The following is a 24,073-nucleotide window of genomic DNA, read 5'->3' as shown; positions in this document are numbered from 1 at the left end:
ACAAAAACATGGAGGCCCAAATAGGAAAGTGAATAATTAGCTTAAAACGTCCATTCTTTAAAAGCTTATTTTGTATGAAAACCAGATTTTTCCAGGTTCCTTTAAAACTGCTGCAGTATTATTGTACTCTTATCTTAAATACCTCATATGTGCCCAATTACCAGTCATAAAAAAAATATGGCATGGAGAGCTACTTTTTGTTGTTTCGTATTTGAAATAGAGATAAATATTTAAGGCATTTTGTTCATAAAAGAAATCAATCTCCTCTTAAGAATGCATCTCTTAAATTATCTGCAGACCATGCTTTAGGCCAATTAGTAAGAAACTCAAATGGCCTGAAATCTCTAATAACTAAGTGCACTGTAACCAAATGTGTGTGCTGAGGAAGGGAAAGAGTAGATAAATAACATGTTTTGGCTTCAAATATTATGTAAGGAAGGAAAAACACTCCAGTAAAATGAAGTTACAGGGGTTTTTTTTCCCCTCAAAATAAGCCTTCTTCTTCAACCCTTAGGGAAGTTCCAACCTAATCCTTTTACATTTTTTCTGCCATTGTCCACCACAGGTAGCTAAGTATAATGCAGCACAACCCTCCATCAGACAAGTTTTACAGCATTTTAAAAGCTGCCCGATTTACAACTTCTGCCTAGGCTTCCACCTTTCATGTTTAAGATATGAACAAACCCCCTCAAGCCATCTGCCTTTCATCTTGTAAGGCACAGAACACATTGTGGGATGATGAGACCTCCTATCCTTTAGTTCATATAGTTTATGATAGTAAATAGAGTCCTGCCATTAACTTTCTTGCCAACTAGGCAATATGCATTAATGGAAAAAAAAAAAACTTCTTTTCCCCTCTCCAATGGGCCGTTTTTGATTTTTTTAAAGAAGTAAAACAATACACGTGTTTTTCACAACTGTAAAGTGAGATTTGCCTTGCTTTAAAAACTTCTCAGTGTGTTCCTGAAATACTTCCATTATTGGTTGTGTATTTACCCCTCAATATTTCAAAGGTGAGAAGCATTCCCAAACTTAGCTAGGTGGTACAGTAGATAAGAGTGCTGATCCTGGAGTCATGAAGAACGAGTTCAGATGTAGCTTCAGAATGGGCAAGTCACTTACCATTTGCCTTAGTTTTCTCAAATGTAAACTGGAGAGAACACCTACCTCCCAAAGTAGTCATGATTTATAAAGTGCTTAGCACAGTGCCTATTTATATAGAAGAAAATGTGTGAATGTTTATTCCTTTCTCCCTTCATCCTTTGTAAGACCAGCTGTTGCTGTTGCTCAGTAAGTCTAAGGATCTTCCAGAGCCTAAGCTCCACCAGCAATGTTAGTGAATCTGAAATCATATGATTTCACATCAAACACTGGAGAAGAACTTTAGGGGCAATGTAGTTAATGTAAATAAAAATAGAACACAGGACTTTTAAAATACTACAATCCAGGACACCATCACCTAAAAAATCCCAAGAAATACTGGTCAGGATACAACAGTGGAGCATTCCTTTCTCCTCTTTCCAATGTGGGAAAAGGGCTACTTTTGGTGTCTGAAGACTCTATCACTAATTTGCTGTGTGAGTGGGTAAATTCCATTACCTTTCAGAACTTCAGTTTCCACATCTCTAAAATGAGGGGATTGAACTAGATGACTTGTAAGGACCAAGTCCAACATTCTTGATCTAAATCCAACAGTTTAGAGAAACTTCAACATTCCCTGATCTATGTCCAATGGGAGTTCAACTGTCTTCCATTATGCTGACCTCAAGGAAGTAACAGTAACTGTACACATTGGTTTAGCAGTCATTTCTTTCCAGGCAGCTTTTCAGCAATGAAAATATGATAGGGTCAACATTTGAAAAAGCTAAGGAGCAGGGGAAAAAAAACTAAATTTTTGTTTTTCTAACTCAACCCTTTAGCCTACATTTAAATCCTCAGATGAAAGCATTTTGGTTTGGGGCTTATCAGGAAATCAGCATTTTCCACACTTAGTTATTATGAATAATTTTGCTGGTAGTACTGTTCTAAAAGCATTGTGCAAACAAGCATAGTACTTCCCATAGAATCTCATCTTCAGATGAAAAACATGTAGATTAAACGAAAACTTGCTACACATTGCAAATATTCCCTTTCCTTTTAAAAACCTCTTGCAATGAAGACAAGTTCACGCTTCAAAATGATTTTATTTCATCTGAAGTCCTTGATTAAATCTTTATTTTAATCCTTGATTTAAAGGGGGAATATTTGTGGCTTGTTGGTCAAACACAAGATCATTTGCCTTTTGCTTAATGCTTTCTTTCTGCATATGGAATTTAAATGTCTGCTTTTCTCAATACAAATTAGAGACCTATTGAAACACAGTTATATTTATCCTTATGGAAATGGGCTGGCTTTGTAATTTCCTGTGAGTGCAAAATGAGAAGAGGAAAGAGGCTCCCAGATCCTCTCACCAGGAGTTGTTCATTGGCACAGCCAATTTGGGACTTTGGAGTTAACTGACTAGTTATCAAATATACTTTGTGATTTGTTTTTATAAGAGTTGTGAAGCTTTAAGCAGTGGAAAAAGTTTTAATGGCCAATAACCAATCTTTAAGGTAACAAAAAAAAGTAAGCTAACTAGTCATGCATTTATTTATACTCAGTTTAACTGTCTTAGCAGAAGTTTACCTAATAGATACTGTCTCAACATGCATAAAAATCAATGTTTTTTTTGCTAAAATGTATTTTTAAAAAGCAAACAAAAACCTAAACCCAAAACTCTCCAACATACCACACTTTAAAAGAATTCTAATTTAAGGTATGTTGAAGTGTTAAAATTTAAATTATGGAATAAGGATTCTAACTTTTGGGGGGGGTGTAGGGTAATGGGGTTAAGTGACTTGCCCAGTGTCACACAGCAAGTAATCAAGTGTCTGAGGCTAGATCTGAACTCAGGTCCTCTGAACTTCCTTACTCACAAAGAGCTTAAATTCTAATAGGGGAAGAAAATATAAGAAAGAAAGCTGTAAAATGTAGGGGAGAGAGTATGGAAGGAGTGGCATGGTCTCACACTGGATATACTATATTATGTAAGATATTGCTATATTCTATTCTATTATTCTATATTCTATTACTATTATACATAGACCACAATAAACCACAGCTTCTATTAGGGCTCTCTACATTTTTCTAATTTAACTCCAAGAAAGTCCATCTTCTTTTCTAGATTGCTAGTTTTATAAGAAGTGATCAAATGCTTAATATACTTAGTAACATAATATTAAATATACAGTTAAATAGCATCACATAGCTCATTACTCCCTTTCCAAATAAGGGAGAATCTGTAGCTTTATTAAAATCATTTACAAAAATGTTCAATCAAGAAACAAGGACAGAGTTCAGATGTCACCAGACTTTTCTCCAAGGTTCATAATTCAGCCCATTAACTACTACTTCTGAAAATAGTCATTCTTCCTGTTTGCAACTCACCCAACTTAATAGAAACCTTATTGGAGTTAGAACCACAACACACAGGTTTGAGCACAGGTTCTACACATAATCTTGAAAAAGTCCAGTTTCTCTGAGTCTGTCTCACACCTCCATATCACTATCTTGTTAATTCTGCCTCCACAAGTCCCCCATCTTCCTTTTACCCTAATTCAAGTGATTATCACTTCTTCCCTTGAAATTCTGTAAACATTCACTGACATTTTATGCATTTCAGTTTTCCTCATCTGTAAAATGAATTTGTGGGTTTGAGGAGTCTCTTCCAGCTGTAAATCTGACTCCATGATCCAATTGCTCCCTAGCTCTTTTCTCTAATTCTTCTTCCAAAGAACTGCCAAATGACTATGCCTAAAATGCAAGCCTAACCTGCTAAGCATTCACTAGTCCCCAAATGGCTATAGGCATTGAAAATATAAGGTAACATTTAGAAAAGGTAAGAAGCAAAAACAAAAACAAAAACAAAACAACCTAAATTTTCATTTTAACTCAACCTTTCAGCCTACATATAATATAAATCATCAGATGAAAACATTTTAGTTTTCTGCTTCTCAGGCGGGTAAATAAGAGGGGCCAGCTCTTGCATTGGATAGGAGTACCAGCCCTGGAGTAAGGAAGGTCTGAGGTTCAACTTGGGCCTCAGATGCTTGATGATACTTACTAGCTGTGTGACACTTGGGCAAGTCACTTAACTCTGACTGCCTTGCCAAAAACAAAGCATCATTTCACACCTTTGTACTGGCATATAAAGCTCTAAAATTTGGTTTCTACCTTTATTTCTAGACTTCACACTTCTGTCTGTCATGCTTCTTACATTTCAGTCAAACTGGGCTGCTGGTTCTTCTCTGAACTCAACATTATCTCATTTCTGTATTTTTGCATATGCACCCCACCCCCATCCCAGTCTGGAAGATTATCTCTTAACTTCAGCCTCTTAACAACTCTAGCTCTCTTCAAGTCTCAGCTCAGACACTATTTTCTTGGTTATAAACCTTTCCTGGTTTCTCCCAATTATCAGGGCTCTTTTTCCTTTGGCAAGGTAATGGGGTTAAGTGACTTGTCCAAGGTCATACAGCTAGATGATTCTTAAGTGGCTGAGGCTGGATCTGAACTCAGGCCCTCCTGACTCTAGGGCCAGGGCTCTATCCACTGTGCCACCTAGCTGCCCTATCAAAGCTCTTTTCCTCCTAAAATTATTCTGTATTTCCTTATCTCAAACAAATAAACTAATATATGTAAAATATTTTATAAACCTTAAAGTCTCACACACACACACACACACACACACACACACACACACACACACATCTAGATGTGTGACCCTGGGCAAGTCCCTTAACCCTGTTTGCCTAAGTTCCTCATTTTTAAAATGAGCTAGAGAAGGAAATAACAAACCACTCCAGTATCTTTCCTAAGAAAACCCCAAATGGGGTCACAAAGAGTCAGAAATTACTTACAAAACTCAACATTATCTTTAAATGTTTTCTTTCCAACACACACATTAGACTTTTGTCTACTCTTCTCAAGAGTTTGACAAAATATGACAAAGTATAATTATTATAAGTGTATTATATATCATTAACATGTAATTATATATAATTTTAATATATAATTATAAGTATTAATCAATGTTTAAATAAAAACCAACAATAACAACACTGAATTGAATGGAATTTGAGGGGATCCTGGATCCTTATAACAACCTTGTGAGGAGAACCCTAAGTCATCATACATAAGACTGAGGCTAAAAGATATTAACTTTACCTTGTAAACAAAGAAAAGCTAAGACAGACTTGTTCAACAGCACATTCAACATTCTACCTCCCTCATTTTTTTCAAATTACTATTTACTTTCAATTAATAAGGATTACTTATCATAGTTTACAATAATTGTATTACATAACACATCACAATTTATTTAGCCATTTCCTAGTGAATAAAGACATCCTTCATTTTTTTCTCACCACAAATAGTTGTGCTATGAATATTTTAGCATGTATGGTGTGTCTATGTGTGTGTGTGTGTGTGTGTTCAGAAGAAAATGAAGAGGCCTCTAGAATATAAAGTAGACAACCCCCCCTCCCCCACAGCAGGGGCAGGGAACCTCTGGTATTGGTTTGATGTTGCCAAAAATTTAATAAATCTAGTAGCTTTTTAGGGACAAATGAATTAAATGCTTAAACAAACATAGCCCACAAATGATGTTATAACTATCCAATGGCCCTTGGCTGAAGACCCCTGCCCTATGGTGAACTTGATTGGATGGTCACAGATGGGCTGAGTCATACAAGATGGGCAGGTATTGATGAGTTGTGATCTGTGTCACTGAAGGAAACATCAAAGTTAAAAAAAAACACATACCAAATCAATTTGATTATCTGAGAGTATCTAGATATTCTCAATGCCTATATATATATTTGATGTCTTTAGGAAATCTGACAGGTATAGCTGGGGTTGCTGAATTTAAATAGTTCAGCAACTTTTCACATAAAATTATAAAATTTTCTGGAATAGTCAAGTCATTTCACAGTTCCAATGCATTTTTTTACCTAATGATTTCCTATCTAACTTTAAAAACACATCCCAAATGGGATATACTTGACATCTTTTTTGAATTCCACCAGTAACAACCTTTCCCCAATTAGGAAGCACATGGCAAATTTTTCCTTATACATCTAATGCTCTTATCACATATTCTGGTGGAGAAGTCATTTGCTTGGATGAGAACACAGGAAGTAGAAACAGAGGACCAACTAACTCTCACTCCATATATAACCATAAGCAAGGCATTTAAACTCTCTTAAGTCTGTTTCTTCAGTTGATGGCAATCTTCACAGTAACTACCTCATTGTTGTGACCTAAGCACTTTGTACCTTTAAAGCAGCTGTTGAACAATCATTAAGCATTTATGAACTACCAAGCACTGTGGCAGGAGCCGGGACACAAAAGGAAAAAGAAAGTCCCTACCCTGAAAGAACTTTTGTGGTGGAACTATCATGTCCACATAATTTAAATATAAGAGATAAAGTAAACTGGGAAGGAGAACAGCAGCATCTTAGGGAGGAGACAGGAAAGGGCTCATGTAGTTAGTTGCACTTGGTGACAGGTTTACAGAGAGCAAAGCAGAGATGGATGCTATGCCTGTGTGAATAAGAACCAAACAAGTGGGTCTGTCTGTCTGGACCATAGTGTGAAAAAAAAAGTCATGTGTAGTAAGTCTGGAAAAGCTGACTGAAGCCAGATTAAAAAGGCTGTATTTCATTCTAGAGAGACATATTTTTTTTAAAGTAGGACAGTTGATCTTTCATACATTATGAGAGGAAAAAAAAAATACACAGAATACAGATTAATTCAAAGTTTAATCCACATAAACTATTATTGGTCAGTATCATCAATATCATCATGAAAATATCAAAATTTGTGAGTACTGGTGTATGGCAGGAGGAATTGTATTTTTGTTACAAATAATACAGTACTGGTGCTTTCACTATGCATAAGCTATGCTGCAGAAAGAGCAATTGCATTAAATCTTAATTCTTCTGGATCCCGTTCCATGAACTTCTTGCAAACTTCTATGGCATCCTGTAAGCAAAAAAACAAAGATATAAATAACTCAGTTCATAAACAAAAACACTCTTTCACTTACTAAAGCAGCTGCTAAAGAAATGCATAATTGTTATACTAATTTATATTACAGCAGATTAGTGTTTATCATGAAAAAGACTCAAAATCAACTTATTTCTATACCTCCAAAGCCCCAGTTACTCCAGAAATTAAAAAAAAAAAAAAAAAAGGAACTTCAAAACAGAAATTGTTCCATGAAGGCAGAGAGGAAGGGCAGCAAGGAACAAGACAAAGCAAACAACATCTTTGAGGTCCAACCAGCACTATCAATTTAGACTGGAAGCATGTTATATCATAAATTCAGAATGCAGAGACTAACTTTACTTGGTTTATTATATATGTGGTACAAGAAATGAGTTGACTGGGTGACTATAATCTTTGATAGTGAATATTAATAATTCCACTAAATACCTGACTTCAATTCCTGTTGCTGCTTCACTTTACCGATTACCTGATGCTCTCTCCACCTGCTCTTTTAAGAGCTGAAACTCATTCCTCTGATGCCAATAACGGGAAGCTGTATTTTTCAGGTCTTAAGTTACAAAAGCTTTTAAACCAGGGTACACTGGCACCTACTAAAACAAGTTCTCACTGTTTTCAACATAAGCATTTATGCTTCAGAAACTGACAAATGTTAAAAATCAAGGCTTAATTGATTTGTTTTTGATTGTCAAGTATTAGAAAGTGAGGGAGAAAATAATTAACAATTAATAAGTTGTTGTGCATACATCTCTTGGGAGGGAAAGTTGTTAAATATTTACCAGCATACCAAGGGGTAAACTTACTAAATGAGTTTTTAAAAATGCAACTTCTTTAATGTGAGTAGAGCTTTTAAGGTACTGATAATTATAACAATGTCAACTGTTTATATTCTGACCACAAAAATTGACATAAAATATTCCTCATTTGATGAGAGCAGTGAAGCACAGTGAATTATATAAGGGTTCAAATTCTTCCCTTATTAGCTATGTGACTATGGGCAAGTCCTGACTCTCTAAGACTGTAAGTTACAGAGAAACTAATATGTATTGGTAGAGGGAGTATTCACATTGGGAATTCCCCCCCAAAATGAAATACAGGTCTGGATTTTCTCCATTGTTACTGAAACAAAATTCCTCAATGGGACCCTCCTGAAAAGCAATGTTTTTCTTCCTCTTAATTCTGAGGAAATAGAGTTTTTTCCCATAATTGGGTGTAGAGGATTCCCAAGACCTTTGGCTCAAAGTGGTCTGTTGATGAAGAAAATTTAAGAACTGCTTTCATGGACTATTTATTCTAAAGTAATTATACTATCTTTTTAAAAATAAATGTAATACAAAATATTTTCAAGTATTATAGTAACAGTTGAACAACAACAGATCCTTCCATATCTTCCTGTGCTCTATTTTTCTGATCCCCAGAGACCTGAAGAGAAGAGACTTGGATGCTGAAACACTGCAAGGGTAATTCCATGTACACTGGCTAATTAATTGTAGTGTGTCTGTGTAAAGGGGGTTGGGCCTAGGGGCAAGGAAGGAAGGGTACACTGAATCTCTTTATTCTAAAATATTTCCTACAATCAATTCTATCAATCAGAAACTCATGAGGATTAATAAATCCCTCTTTAAAATGTGATTGGCATTTGGAAAGTTATACTTTAGTGTGAATTACTTTACTTAAATCTGGTAAACAGTACCAATCTATCCACATCTAGAAAAGCAATATAAACATTTGAGGAAAATTGATCAAGAAAAGGGAAAGGAGTAAAGGAGGTAATTGGGTGACAAAATGAGGCAGCAACAGGAATTTGTTGAAGTATTCAGTGGCAATATTACCATTCACTATCAAAGGTTAGTAACCTAATTTGTTCTCCAACCTGATCACCCAAAGTCAACTTCTCATCCTGTGAGCCTCTAGTCTGCTTCCACTACTGCATCTTCCAAAGAAGTCCTTCCAACATGCTTGAAACTTCCTCATATTACATGGTTAGCAGTGGATATACAAGAGCGATGGTATCTATTGTTATCTGCTGCTCTTGATACAGGACTGATCTATATTCCCTTTGAGGCACAATTGGAAAGGAAGAAATGACTTGAGGAGAGGCAAATGAACAGCCAAAGATCCAAGGGCCATGACAACATAGTGTTCAGAGGTTAGATAAGAGAGACAGGTAATAGAGGGGCATAGGAAAAAAAGGACAGAAATTAAAAAAAAAAAAAAGACAAACTTTACTTTTGTAATTTTCCTAAGGACTTCAGTGGTGGCTAAAAAAGTGTTATCATAAATTACCAAATCCTGAAAGAAAACTACAAATGTTATTATCTAAAACTAATAGTCTAAAAAGAATCTCAATCTAAAACCTGTAATGATGTGTCTGCCTGTGTTGCATAAAATAATAGACTGAACTTTAGGCAGATATTAGAAAATGTCAATTTAATGTCCCTCTCAAGTCTGTAGTTTAAATAGTAGATAGAAATATCATTCATTTTTAATCTCTCTCTATCTAGCAGGGCATGTTCATTCTGTTTTTTTTTAATGTAAAAAAAAAAGGAATTTTAAAATGACTTTAGAACATCAGAAAGGCTGGTGGCCTATTTAAAAACCACCCTAAAGTGGATATGTGTTCTTATTGTAGGCATCTCCTTAAATGGTGAAAATAGCACCTATTCAATCCTCATATTACATGGTTACCAGTGGATGTATGTGAGCTGTCATCTATTATTATCTGCTGCTCTTGATACATGATTGACCTACATCCTCCTGTGAGTTAATAGATCTCATTTTTTCTTGGTAATTTTTTTGGAACAATTGGTACAATTTTTCTTGGTAATATGTTGCAACATACTCATACCTACTTCATATTTACTGCTTGATAGTTTATCATTTACCAAATATAAAAATGTTTAAAAACACAAACTTCTGGTTACTCACGTCTCCAGTTTCACCATTAAAATAAAGCTTATAGATTACTTATTTCTCCCTCAATTAAGTATTACATTTTTACCCCAATTGGGGACCTACAAACCCTTACTTCAGAAACACTTTTTGTGCCAAGTGACAATTTTGATTTGTTTCAAGACAAGGTCCTAAAAACATGATAGAATAATAAGAAAACTACAAAAACAGAGATGCCTTTTCTTAAATTCATTTTATTTAAAGTCTTACCTCTAATAAAGTATCATCACTTGTTTTCCCATGGTTAATTGGAAATGGTTTGCGCCCATCTGGGAAATGAAAAGTATTTAATGCTCAGATTTCTACTCAAAGTGATCAGCATTCAATTCCTATTTTCTTCAATTATAGACAATTTAGAAAATTGAAGACATATATAATATTAAAGCTTATTTTGCATAGTTAAAATAATAAAACTAAGATCTCAAATAATACATTTTGTCATTTACAATTATTAGTTCTTTCTTTTCACATTTAAATATTGACAATTAGTAAAAATATAATTTGTTAGAAAAAAATAATTAAACTCTTTGGAAATTGTCTTTGCAGAAAAATATGATTATCTGGTAAACAAAAAACTGTTATATTCATCAGTTTATGTGTTGTTTTTAGGCAGAAAGCCAAAAAAGTGAACACATTAAAGAAATATTACTTCAGTACCTCAAAAGAATCCAAATTTCATCATGGGAGACACCTGCTTTCTCACCTATGCTGTCCTGCTACCACCTTTCCAAACTTCTTCACAAGTTGCTAGGGCCAAAAATATTCATCATCTAGTGGCCATTTTTTTTTTTTTTTTAGGTTTTTGCAAGGCAAATGGGGTTAAGTGGCTTGCCCAAGGCCACACAGCTAGGTAATTAGTAAGTGTCTGAGACCGGATTTGAACCCAGGTATTCCTGACTCCAAGGCTGGTGCTTTATCCATTACGCCACCTAGCCGCCCTAGTGGCCATTTTTTTTACAGTACTGAACATATATGAGGTTAGGCTGGTATTTGAATAGGTAAGCAGACCTCTGTCAAGCCACTTGCACCCTTCCAGCTAGGAAGTACCAACCAGAGATTAGGCTTCACTCGTGAAAGTTCTAGGAACCTCAGGTTATCTCCAACAAGAACAATACTAATGAGAAAACTTAACAGCCTTTACTAAGTATCAGAGTATTGTCTCTAAGATATCAAGCAAAAATGTACATTTTGATTTTCAATCATTTGGTCCCTTGAAACACAGTAAGAAAGCTAAAAAATTAGAGCTGGGAAGAAAAATCCTAGTAGCTATTAAGGGTTTGAGCTACATACAAATAGCTTAATATACAACATCACTCTTGAGAGAATTGTTTGTTTGTTTTGAACAGACTTGTGAGTTCATGTACACAGACAATTTCTAGTAAAGAAATTCTAATTTACCAACCTCTTGGTAATTTAATGTCAGACAGCTGTCAGGGCACTGGGAGAAGTAATTTGTCCATCACCTTACAGTCAAGGTATGTCAGATGCATGACTTGACCTCTGCAGTCAGCTGTCTAATCTACAGGCATGTGAGAGTAGTGGAGGTGTGGATGCATGTTTGTGGGTATACAAGAGTAGTTCATGGTACCCCAGTGTCAGAAAGGACCTGCTTAGGTTCATGTCTTACCTTAGACATATAGTGACTGTATAATCTTAAATAATGCCTCAGAAAACTCAGACAAAATCTTGAATAGTTTGCTGACCCGCTATGATTGGACTTCCTTGCTGGGAATGCCCTAAACCATATGTGTGCACGCAGGCACATACACATATAGATAGATAGATATTATGCACAGTCTTAAAGACAGTAAGTTCAGTAATAGGAAAAGTTTTTACAGAAGCTAATATTAACTACAAGAGACTTGTGGGGAATGGGAGAGTGCCTGTTGTTTTAAAAGCTAAAAAGATAGGACAAAAAAATTTGAATTTCCTGAATAAATCCTTCCCCCCTCAAATCTATTAAAGCACTTTGTATGCCTACATAAATTTTAGTTATTCAGATTCCTGTCATATCTACTAATGATCTCTAAGTTCAGAGGCAAGAACCTGCTTTTATTCTGCTTTTCACTACAGAAGACTGGGTGAACATAATCAATGTTCACTGTATGGGGGAAAAAAACCAATGTTTTGTGTACTACACTAACTATAATGTTAAAGCAAATTTTTACCTAAATTAACACACTAAATGGTAACTCAGATTGTCTTTGCCAAACTTATACTCTCATTAGCTTTACTGAATGCAAAGTTCTTTATCATCAGTAATAAATTCAAATTCTTTATGTAAAAATAAAAATATTCATGAATTCCATGTTATTTTAAAGAATTTTAAAATATAATTGATAAATAAAATGACATTTTAAAAATGTAACATGTGAACATGCTTTAAATATTCCGGTAATTATTTTTTAAAGAAAAGTGTTTCTGAAGATTAATAGAGAGACAAGCACACTAGAATGGAAATGCTCCAAACTCCTATAAAAATCTATGTTGCGGAATACCAAGTTTTGCAATTTATAGCTATCAAATACTGTCAGTTCTTCAATTTTTGTACAATGCTGAGATTTAATTTTACTAATACATACTTTTCAAATGTGATAGTGTAAAACTATACATTCTTTAACTCAGTTACTAAAAATAAATTGTTAACACTTGGAAAATCCTTAAGAGGGATTCATTTTTTATAACTATTTTCACTAGGTTAAACTTATCTTTTCACCACAAATCTAAAATATAAAGTCCAATGAGAGATCTCTCAGCTAATAAAAAACAAAATGAAATCCAAACAACTACCAAACTGAAGAGAATTCAGTAACAGGGAAGGGTTTAAATAAATGCTCAAAATACAATATGATTATTAGGTTATTAATAAAAGGACAGTATTAATACAAGGAAAAATTGCATATGAAATAATACTGAATGTAGACAACACACACATACTATTTTTGACCATAAACTATTAATTGAATATGAAAATTTAATATGAGTTTCTTTATGAGGATGCTTAAAATTCATAAGAAATAGTAAACTTAAGATGTAAAAAAATCATTAAATATTAAATTAAATGTCAAAACTGCCAGAAGATATTAAAAATCCACCAAGCTATCTTCCAGCAAAGAAAAGGAGATGATAGGACTCTGTCAGCAGAATAATCTCTAGGTTCTGGAAGGAGGTGGTGTCATCCAAACAAATTCTCTGTTCCAGGAATTGGTCCTTAGCTGTTTTAGGGAAGCAGAGAGTTGACTGAGATTGTATGATTTTAAGACAATGGATATGGGATTTGTTTTTAGGTTTTTTTTGCAAGGCAATGCAGTTAAGTGGCTTGCCCAAGGCCACATGACTAGGTAATTTAATTATTAAGTGTCTGAGGCCGGATTTGAACTCAGGTACTCCTGACTCCTGGGCTGGTGCTCTATCCACTGCACCACCTAGCCGTCCCCTGGATATGGGATTTTAAGATATTCTCTACAATTTCCTCACCTAGTAGTTGGTGTCAGAAATTCCACAGAGAGGGGAAAAAATTTTTTCCTTCCACAATTAGAGATTTAAAATGGAAAGTCAGCTGAGGTAATTTATTACACGAAACTCCTTCATCACAAATTGTAGTGAATTTCTATGGTGTGAGAAAATAACTTAATTATCCTTCCTCAAAAAGAGGACACTGATTAAGAGTCTAGAGTTTCCCAGAGACAGCAAATTAGTCTTAGATGAGTCTCTGTGGACTTTTTTCCAACATCCTACTGGATCCAGGATATTCAGCTTGGGATAAAAGAAGAAAAGGAAGGACAAGCCTCTCCAGGACTACTCTACTCTCCTCCCAAAAGACCCCAAGGCACAGAAAAGAGAAGAACTAATAATGATCAGAACTTTTTTTACATCTGGATGAAATTCAGTGTTGCCTACTGCCAACTGGTATATGAAGTACTATAGGCTTTTAAAAGTTCTATCCCTTAACTTTCCCCTCACTTTAGGCCTTCAATCCTCTCCAGGGCAACATTCCTGACTTTCTTTACTATCCTCTGGAATGTTCATTCTAACCCCTGGATTTCTCACACTGCAAAAATCCTTTGCCCCTGCAGCCTCTTTCCCTGATTGTGAGTTGCTCTCAGAACCTCCACTGGAAGGACACCCAGGGCAGCCATATCTTCACTACTCACCTACCTGCATTCCTGAATCTGGACTTTCTCTATCATGGCCCCTTACAAGTCCTCCCTTTCTCTTTCCCTCCTCCTCCTTTTCAGATTTCTTTTATTGTCATCTTTCCCCATTAGAATATAAGTTCCTCAAGGAGAGGGACTATTTGCCTCAGTTTCCTCAGCTGTAAAAATGGTAATGGTAATAAAAATAGTTTCTACTTCTCAGGCTTGTTGCAAGAATTCAGTGAAATAATATCTGTAAAGTGCTTAGCACAGCACCTGGCAATAGTTAGTGCTATTGAAATGTTAGCTACTATTATTATTTTTATTATCCAAGTTTTTAATGAAAATGTTGACTGAAAAGGTCCAAATAAAGAGCTGTGTGGCACATCCCTAAGAATTCCTTCTCACTCAACGAACTTCCCTTTCCAAGCACCCATAGGGTTGAAATGTAGCAGGTTTTTCGAAACACAACTCTGCAGGCAGAGAGAAGACTTCAGGGTGAGCCTCAGGAAAATGTAACCAAGAGTGTTCTTACGGACCTAGACCTGTCTGGGATTATCCAGGACAAAAGTTTAATGATTCATGCTGTTTAAGAGCTGATGTTTTTGTTGATGCTATGTTTTTAAATTTTTAAATGTTTAGTGTTTACCAGAGCTGATATTGTAGGGGACTGTAAAATTCCAAACTGTGGAGATGAAAGCTGCAGGCTTTTGAAGATGCATCTCTATCTTACATCTCCAACTTCCTATTAAACACCTGGAAGTGAATGTCCCGCAGATATCTCAAATTCAACCTATCCAAAACTGAATACATCATCTTCCCCTCACACACCTTTTACTCTTCCTAACTTTTCCAGCCACCCAGGCTCAAAACCTAGGTATCACCCATGACTCATCACTCTGCCATTCCCCTCCCCCATTTCCAATCTGGTGTCAAGTTCGGTCAGTTCCGTTTTTTCAACCTCTCCCCTTTGCGTCCTTCTCTCTTACACAACACTGTCACTTTGCTTCAGACTTCAATTATTCAAGAGCCTGATGTTTAGTCTCCCTGACTCAAGGTTTTCTCCACACCTGACATTATCACCCTCTTTATTCAATCAACTCTAGGGAATCCCAATCATCTCATAGCTTTCTTCATGTCTCAGACAAACTCTGACCTTCTACAAGAAACCCCTTCAATTCAACTTAATGCCAGAGATCTCTTCTGACTGGCTCCAGTTTACCTAGTCTATCTCTTGTTTGTTCACTCATGTCTGTAGGTTGTCTCCCTCACTAGACTGTCAGCTCCTTGGTTTCTGACTGCTCAGCAGAGAGCCTGGCAGACAGTAGACATTTATTTAATAAATCCTGTGAACTTGACTTGTTCACTATCTCTATATAGAAAGAAGTCTTTACACACTAGCTATGTTCTTTTGGGAAAGAATTCTTCCCTCAGGACAGTCAGCTGAAGCTACCATAAGTTCTGAATCAAGCATGACCGCAACAAAGAAACACCAACCAAGGAAACACCATGCTCTTCAGGCCAGATAAGAGGGGAATTAGGGAAGGGCAGCTGTGTCTATATTCTGAAGACAGAGAGGAGCTGTGAACGTTAAAGGGATCTGTCTGAGACACATCTGGCTATAGATGTTTACCACTGAGCACTCCATTCTGGATGGTGAGCTGAAACCCTGTCTGTTTCCCCAGCTTCTGAAAAGCTGTCCTATTCTTCAGATTCTTCAAAGATTGCTGGTAGTGGTTCCACAATCATATTTACAAATTCTTTCAATATCCTGCAATGCTATGAGGGGCTAGAGATCAAAAATCAAAGAGCTAGATGCTCTCACCCTTTATGTACTTGAATCTCTACCATGACTGCTTTACCTTTTCAGTGGAGGAGCATTCCTTTCCTTGTTGAATAACAAAACAGAAGACAGTAATCCTGCTTTCCCTAATTCTAGTAGTTAGTAATTCTGCTGTCATTGTTCATCATGCTATATCATTTACTCCAAACAATGAGTCTATTTCTTTACCACCTCTTTTGCTTAACCTAAACATTCTAAAAAGGTCTTTATTCAACTCAATTTCAATATTACTATGGCTAGGAAGTACTGATGGGGGAAATAAAGATAATTAAGACCTGAACTCAAGCTTGGAAACTAGTTGAAATATCTATCAGTCTTAGGATTTTCCACAAGGGGGACTTCATTCTGAGATTTTGCTTTCCTAACACTCTTCCTACAGGTTCACATCAGTCTTTTGTATTTGCCCTTTATTTTTATGACCCTTCTTTGACATTCAAAAGATCCTGGGCTAATCAAAAAGGTCTCCCTGTAAACAAGTCTGTTTCTTTAGGTGTTTTTTTCTTTTTCTCATCTAACAGTATATTTTTTTGTTTTCCTGTTAGCATCTTTTTTTTCCCCCTACCTTTCCCCTACCTCAGCACGCTGGCTGAGGCCCTAGCTCTGACCATGTCCAGCATGAAGTCTATCAATTGTAAATTCTCAAATGACACAGCCTTTTCTCCCAAGCTTCCTATCACTTCTATTTCACAATCATCTTTCTTGTAGCTCAAAATTAAAACGATTTAAAATAATATTCTATTACTTAAAAAAAAATGCTCAGGGATGAAATTATCAGTAAGAAAAATCAATAATTTATGAAATACTCTTATTTTAGATAAAAATTGAAACTTTAGCAAAATGGCAAAAAACCCTATAGATTAAAACACCAATCTTGACAGTTATAGAATATAGCATTTCAATGACAACTACAGAATAAGGAAGTAAAACATTCCCAGGAAGTACTCATCCTGCCGAGCTGAAATAAATCAGCTCAACAAATGTTGATTAATATGTTAAGCACTAGGGTCACAAAGACAAAAATGAAATGGAACCTGCTTTAAAAGAGGCTTTTTTTCTACTGGACCCAGATAAAATGTCTATATAGGCTCTGAACTCTGTAAATGGCTATGTTTAAATAGAGTAGCCCTACTGCAACAGAACTGAGTGGGTAATAATGTGAATTCAGATAAAGGAAAGAATATGACTGTAAGGATGGCTATTCTTGACTTTATATATCATAAATCTTATAGAGCACCTGAAAATCTAGGGAAAAAAAATCATGTCCTAGACTGTGTCATACATGAAATCCAATCACTATAAATATAAAAATTTGTTTCACTGAGTAATTCATTTTTTCTGATAAAGTCTTGGGATCATCACTGGTCAAAATTAAACCAGTATGTTGAGATAGAGATGGTAACTTACTTTAATCCAAGTTTTACAGTGATTCATAGCAATTTCCTGTAATGGTGTTTTGTTTCCTAATCTGTTACAGTACAAAGGCGGTGCTGACATCCTTGAATTTAAGTTTCTTAGACTTAAAACAATTCTATTTTTTCCTGGTTAATTAAAAAAAAAATCTTAAAAGGAAAACTTATCTGGCACAATAGCAACCTTATGAGTCAATTAATGAACTGAAATAAACAATGAATAAATATCAACTTCAATAACAACACTTTCTTAGGAATGTAGAGATTTTAACTCCCTTTCCCCTTTCCCTTGCCAAGATAAATTAAAGTAGTTCTTACCTAATTCATAGAGATGCCCATCTACATGAACTAATGCAATAAAATGCAGATCTACTTTTTCATCTATACTTGGTGCCTGAAATAAGAGGAAAATACATATTATGTGCATTAGCAGTCACATAATTAAATCAAACTAAACATCAATATACTAAAATACATATTTAATAACATAAAATAGAACATTTATCTGAATTTAGATGTGGAAATTTAGCCTATTCTAGACATGAAAAGAGTATCTTTGTACTTAATTTCACTGTGTCCATCCATCTTTGCAAAAGGTAACTGCAATAAAAGGGATATTGTTTTATAATCTATCCATTTCCCCATTTGGACTTTAAGTCAAACTGATCCCTTGTTTATTTGAACAAAAGTGCCTATTTTCTTTTCTCTAGAAAAGAGATCAGTGCTAGAGATTCAAATATTCTTTTTCAATATGAAGTTTTTAATGATAAAAGATAACATAAGTAGTAATGTGAAATCATTTAGAAAGACTTTTTGAGAAAAAATTTCAGGTAATGTATAAAACAAAATTATCTTTTCCCTTAGTCATACTTTAAGTCTTGCTTCTTGAATACCTTAGCAGAAAACTACCAGGATCAAAAGGAGAAAAGGAATTTTCCAGGCAGATCAATCCTATATCCAAACAAGTTTGAGAACAAACAGGTTTCAGACAAAAACCAAAATTTCTTGTAAAAGGGAGATATCTATACTGTTTAACTCATAAAGTTATTATGAAGTACTTAATAAACCTTAAAGCACTTAATTTGTATTATTATTATTATTATTGTTTTTAATGTTGCTAATATGAACTTTTTAGGGGAGGGCAGAAACAAATTTAATCCCAGTACACCAGTAATATTTTGTTTACTTGGTCTACTAGATTAATCTCTATACTAAATCAGCAATGGCAAATCTGAGAATAAAACTCTAATCAATGATTTCCCCACCCTATTTAAATTATATTATTACTCTTCAGTCTCCTTATCTTAAAACCAATTAACAGTTAAAATCAATTAATTATTATTAAACTAGTTGTTTCTATCTACTATAGCTATCAACTTAGGATTTATTTGGCAAAACTATGATTTGCAAGGAATACAGCTATTATTTTTGCTATTAAAGGTATACTGAACACAAAAGTTAAAAGAAAAACATTTAAAATGTGGACAAATAAAATATATTTTATATAACTTAAGGCATTTTGTGGTAAAGTTGGGTATCTAGGATATTAAAAAATATACTTAGTCATGCCAAAGTCCATCTATAATTTCAAAGAGTTGTACTAAATATTCACTTGGGGTAGAAGTATAAAACTACAAACAATATTATCACAACAGCTTTCACAGATCTCATAGTACTTTGAGTTACTTTATTTTCTCACTGTTCCCATGACAATATAAAATGATATTAATAGAAAAGAATATTATTTAAATATTTCTTTATGAGATGAGCATGTCATCAAATTATTTAAGATATTCAGGGAAGAGGAAAAGTGAACTAGAATCTATTAAGTTCCCACTTAATGCCAGGCACTTTACAAATATTACCTCGTTTAAGAAATAATGCTAATTTCAAAACTTAAATAATAAACACACAAAAAAGATGTCTAATGGATTGCCTAGATTATTGGTTAAAATATAGCTTATGACAAATTAAAAAATTAATCTTAGTTAACAGACCCATATGACCACTAAAGTTTTTTTCCAGTTCTAAATCCATCATTATATGACTCTTTTTTTCTACCATCCCCAATTTATGAATAGCAAAACTGAGGTACAAAAGTGTAAATGCCCCCCCAAGTAACCCAGTATATTAGTGAAAGTCAGGTTTCCTCATTCCCATTTTATTGACTTCTTGGAAACAACATCTGAATTTAAAAAATGAGTTCATGTGTTTAAACCAAATCTTAGGAGTCACTCGCTGTAATGATACAATCAGAATGGTCAAATGAGCAACTTTTTGATGAAAGGATATTACTGTGTTGACACTGAATCTGTAACATAATGCTTCTTGCCAACAAACATGCAGAGCTGGCTACTAGCTGCTGATGGAAGGTTAAAAAAAGGCCACAAAAATTTAAAATTCCTCTTGGTTCACTTAAGAAAATTATGCCCCACCCCCCAAGTTTATTCTTCTGAATGTTGAAGGATGTGTGCTTTCCAGAATATTTTTTGTGTTGTAATTTAAGGCATCAAAACCAAGAAATTGGACAATCTCTCAATTTTAGCTATGGCTTTAGTATTCCAACAAACACTGGCCTAAAATTTTCAAAAACCCAAATGAAAACAGACTAGACAAAACACTTACTAATATATTCTAAATGATAATTATGTTTAAAAACAATGGAGATGTGAAAAAGCAATGCCTGAGTGCCCATGGTCCTCCCAAGCTGGCCAACCTCAATTAGAGCAATAATCTAAAAATTTTGAAAAGGAAAACAAGAAGTATAAGCTCTTATATTTGCCAAGTATTGTGCTAGGCACTTTACAACTATTGTCTCATTTGAAGAAATTTTTTACCATATCAAAATAAAAATTAAAAACCAATGACCTAAAAGAATATTGCTACATTTAGAAAGTCTCCAAGTTCAAAAAATGGTCATAACTATTTATAACTCAAAGGCCAAAAATTGATTTTACCAATTTGTCTTTTTTTCTGTCATTTTCTTTATAAACCTTTCCTAAGAATACACAATTCCTACTTATTTTTAAAAAAGAGAATAACAAATAAATTTTAAATACTTTTAAGAAAAAGGAAAATATGCAATGAAAGATGCTCATGAAAATCTTAAATTCAAATTAATTTTATGAGAAAATAAGACCTCAATTCACTGGAAGTAAAATGGAAAATAAACTCTGTGTCATATAAATCAATGGTCCCAAATTTTAAACTTGCATTTTGGTTTAGGGATTGTTCAAGCACATTAGATACAGAATATGATTTATATTTAGCATGCTTTGTTGCCTACTTCTTGGCTTTAAAAATAGGACTTTGTTTCAGATCTTGGCAGCTATACCAACAGCAGATCATTAAACAAAAACGGGCATTTGTATGTTTATGACAAATTCTACTGCATGGTTGCTTTGGCAACACATGCCAGAAAGAACCCAGACTCCACTCTATAGTCTCAGGGGAAAGAATTTTGACACTACCTTTTCATTCATTTTTTTTAAGGCCTGGGGTCAAATATATTAACACCTAAATTTTCCCTATGTTAACTTCTTATAATCTAGTATATGTTTACTTGTGATATTTCTTACAAATAACAGCAACATAAATCAAAACTTGAGATACAAGTTTCAAAAAAGGGTTTCAGTCATGCAAAAAGACAATGGTAAATGGTAGTAAGCTTGTTCAACTTTCCTGTCTTATTTCACTAAGAATAGCAGAGTATATCACTTTCTCTAAGAAGGCAGGAATAAACAGTTTTTTTAAACAATTTTATGCCATTAGTAGCTTAACAAAGAGGAAATGATTGAAATGTGGGAACATTTAACAAGAAGAAAATCTTCACCTCCAACCTGGATAAGATCTTTAGAAACTAAATAGGAAGGGAAGATCAGATAAAGATTACACCAAGTACCTGAGGCACCTCAGGGAATAATACCTTAGATGAAAACACCCTACACCATGAAGGATTCAGACTGAGGACAGAATAAGTAAAGTAACCCCCAGGATGAGCATGGCAGAAGGCTAACATCATGTTTCAATAACATGAAAAAATAAAAATAAAGTTACTGATGGCAAAGAACTTAGAAGCTGCAAAGCATTTGTTGATCAGTGTCAACTAAAAGAAATCAGAAAGATGAGGTGCAGAAGAATATAGATTGACTTTTGAGAACTTATAGAAACTTGAATATCATGAATGTTGATCAATACTTTTCAAAAGATATTGGCAGGTCATGGAGTGGAAAGATGGATGCTCACCAAGATGACGGCACAAAAGTCAAGCTAGACAGCAAAGCATAAACAGACGTATGCTTGCAATCTCATGTGGGGAAGGGAAAGCTAATGGTTAAGAAAACCAAGAGAAAAGCATCTTGAAGACTGAAGGAGCTTAAGTGGCAATGGACTGTCCTGGTCACGGGAAGAAGAGTTGGAAGATTGACTACACTTACAACAGAATGAAGCCCCACAGACGGCAGGCGTAAGAAGGGCCGCCAGCGACGAAGACGGAGAGATGGGCTGGTAGCCTTTGCTGGACCTACATGGTTACGTTTGACCCAGGGCAGGGATGCATGGTGACACAATGGTGAGGCCTTCGTTCTGCAGTGGCTAGAATGAGGCTGGGATGAGGATGGCGAGGACGACTACATAGATATTAAAAAAGAGAACATTTACTTAGACCAATTAACGGGTTAACAATTTTCATCCCTAATAGGCAACATAATGTCACACTTCAATTCAAAGGGTCTGGTATTTTTAATCAAATAGCCTAATAAAGTATTCAGTCCGAATACTGGTTAAAGGAGAAAAAAATAAAAAAATATTTGATATATAAGATGTGGCTACATAATTGCCCCTGCTTTTCTATAAGATGTTTTATGAGAACATAAATGAAGCATTTATGCAATCCTACGTTGCCTATTGCATAAAGACTTCTATGGAATGGAAAAACAAGCAATTCAAATAGAAATACTACATCAGTGAAAACCCCCATCAGTCCTAAAAGGACATCTGTGATGATGGAATGAGTGCAGAACAAAGGTTCAGGGGGTCCAAAGCAAGAGAGAATTCTAAGAATGAGAATTCTAAGGGGAAAAAATCCAGATGAAACTTCTGAAAGGAGATCACAAACTAACCTCTTGCACACTTGGCTGCTTATTTTTTCATGGACACAAAACTGCCCCTTTCTTTGCACACAACCATAATTTTAGTCTACTTTTGTCTAACAAGTGAACAAAAAATTTTTTGTTAACATATGGAGTCAGACCTTGCTAGTGAAGAAGTTTCACTTTCCTTCTAGGCAAGCAAGACCTTTTTAGAGGTCTATTCCCTTCAGAATCATACAGGACAATTGTGTTCAGAAGCAAGACCTAAGTTAGTTCTCTAAGTTTCCTTTTTTTAGCTCTAAAATCCTATGTTCTATTTTGGCAAATACAGCAACAATCTAAGACAGTTATGTGCCAGTTATTAGGGATACCAAGAAAAATTATAACTGAATCCCATGGTCAAAGAGCTTACATTCTATTTAGTCAAAATACTCATTAGATGGAGACTTAACTACTAAACTTGATATACTAACAGAAGCCAGATATTTAACCTAATGGCAAAGCTTAATAATTAGTTTAATAATATTCAATTAAATGAACAACTATTAACAAATTAGTTTCTCTATTAAGATTAGTTCAATAATAAGATGCAATGTAAGTTAATAAGCTAAATTTATAATGAATATGTAGTTCAATAGGAAGCATGAAAGGACAGTATTGCTATTGACAGTCCATTTTTATAACACTAATAACATGCTCTACCAACTACAACATGGTTAACAGGTTTTCCTATAAAAGTAACACAATCAGAACTTTAAAAAAGCAACTGAATTGCTACTTTAACCACAAAGATTGTAAGATTTTTCAGGCTCCATAATGAGAATCATTTGGATGAAAACTGGATATACTGAGCCTGAAAAAAGACAATTTAAGAGGGAGTATTATCATTGTCTTGTAAATGAAATGTTCAAATTTATAAGGAGGTAGATTCCAGCTTTATATAAGGAAAACTACCTAAAAGTTAGACCTTTCCAAAAAGTGAATGGCAAAATCAGTTCTCCAATTAAATAGAGCTAATTAATTAGGACATGAAATGATCACAGATATTGAAAAGAACATTCATTCGTGTTTTATCAGGTAAGAGTTGAACTAGATTTAGACATCCCAAACTCTTAAAATTCTATATACAAATATTTACTGAATATGTATTACCTGAAGAACCATTATGTAATAAATACATGGGCATAATGAATTATAATATGCCATTTCTGCTTGTCCTTAAGAATATAAATTATAATTTACAGGCTCATTAAAAAGTAGATTTGCAGCTAGAAAAGACCATAAAACTTATCTAATCTAACCCCTAATTTTACAGATAAGGAAATAAGGGCAAGATATTAAATGACTTATCCAAAATGATACAAATATTAAATGGGGCAGTGAAGATTTCAACTCAGGTTCCAACATACTAAATACAGTACACATCCCACTGCATCAAGGCTCATCATGCAAACTTTTAAAAGATGGCTTAATAAATTTGGAAAAGAAGGCAGCTAACCCTATTTTCATACTATTCAATAAAAGATAATATTTTTGACTCTTAAAGATTAAAAC

General features: G+C 34.5%; 1 protein-coding gene and 1 long non-coding RNA gene across 6 annotated transcripts in view; one reads left to right on the top strand and one right to left on the bottom strand.

Moving 5' to 3' along the window:
• LOC141491171 (uncharacterized) overlaps positions 1–24,073 on the top strand; it is a 46,758-nt gene that overhangs the window by 5,122 nt on the left and 17,563 nt on the right. Inside the window, exons 3-4 of the long non-coding RNA XR_012469504.1 lie at positions 8,508–8,549; positions 9,722–9,848. This is a non-coding gene — a long non-coding RNA (uncharacterized LOC141491171). The remainder of the gene's footprint in view (positions 1–8,507; positions 8,550–9,721; positions 9,849–24,073) is intronic.
• Positions 5,146–24,073, bottom strand: part of UCHL3 (ubiquitin C-terminal hydrolase L3) — a 130,086-nt gene continuing 111,158 nt past the window's right edge. For 4 of the 5 annotated variants that reach the window (XM_074191821.1, XM_074191819.1, XM_074191818.1 and 1 more), the window contains exons 6-9: positions 21,866–22,057; positions 17,748–17,823; positions 10,252–10,310; positions 5,146–7,065 (exon numbers count right to left, since the gene is read on the bottom strand). In XM_074191821.1, coding sequence (XP_074047922.1) covers positions 6,982–7,065; positions 10,252–10,310; positions 17,748–17,823; positions 21,866–22,057 — 411 coding nt within the window. In that variant the 3' untranslated portion in view covers positions 5,146–6,981. The remainder of the gene's footprint in view (positions 7,066–10,251; positions 10,311–17,747; positions 17,824–21,865; positions 22,058–24,073) is intronic. The other variant, XM_074191822.1, reaches the window with a different exon arrangement.

Source organism: Macrotis lagotis, chromosome 6 (assembly GCF_037893015.1).
Source record: "Macrotis lagotis isolate mMagLag1 chromosome 6, bilby.v1.9.chrom.fasta, whole genome shotgun sequence".
Lineage (NCBI taxonomy): Eukaryota > Metazoa > Chordata > Mammalia > Peramelemorphia > Peramelidae > Macrotis > Macrotis lagotis.
Note: the sequence above shows the minus strand (reverse complement) of the source record. Positions and strands in the feature narration are given on the sequence as shown.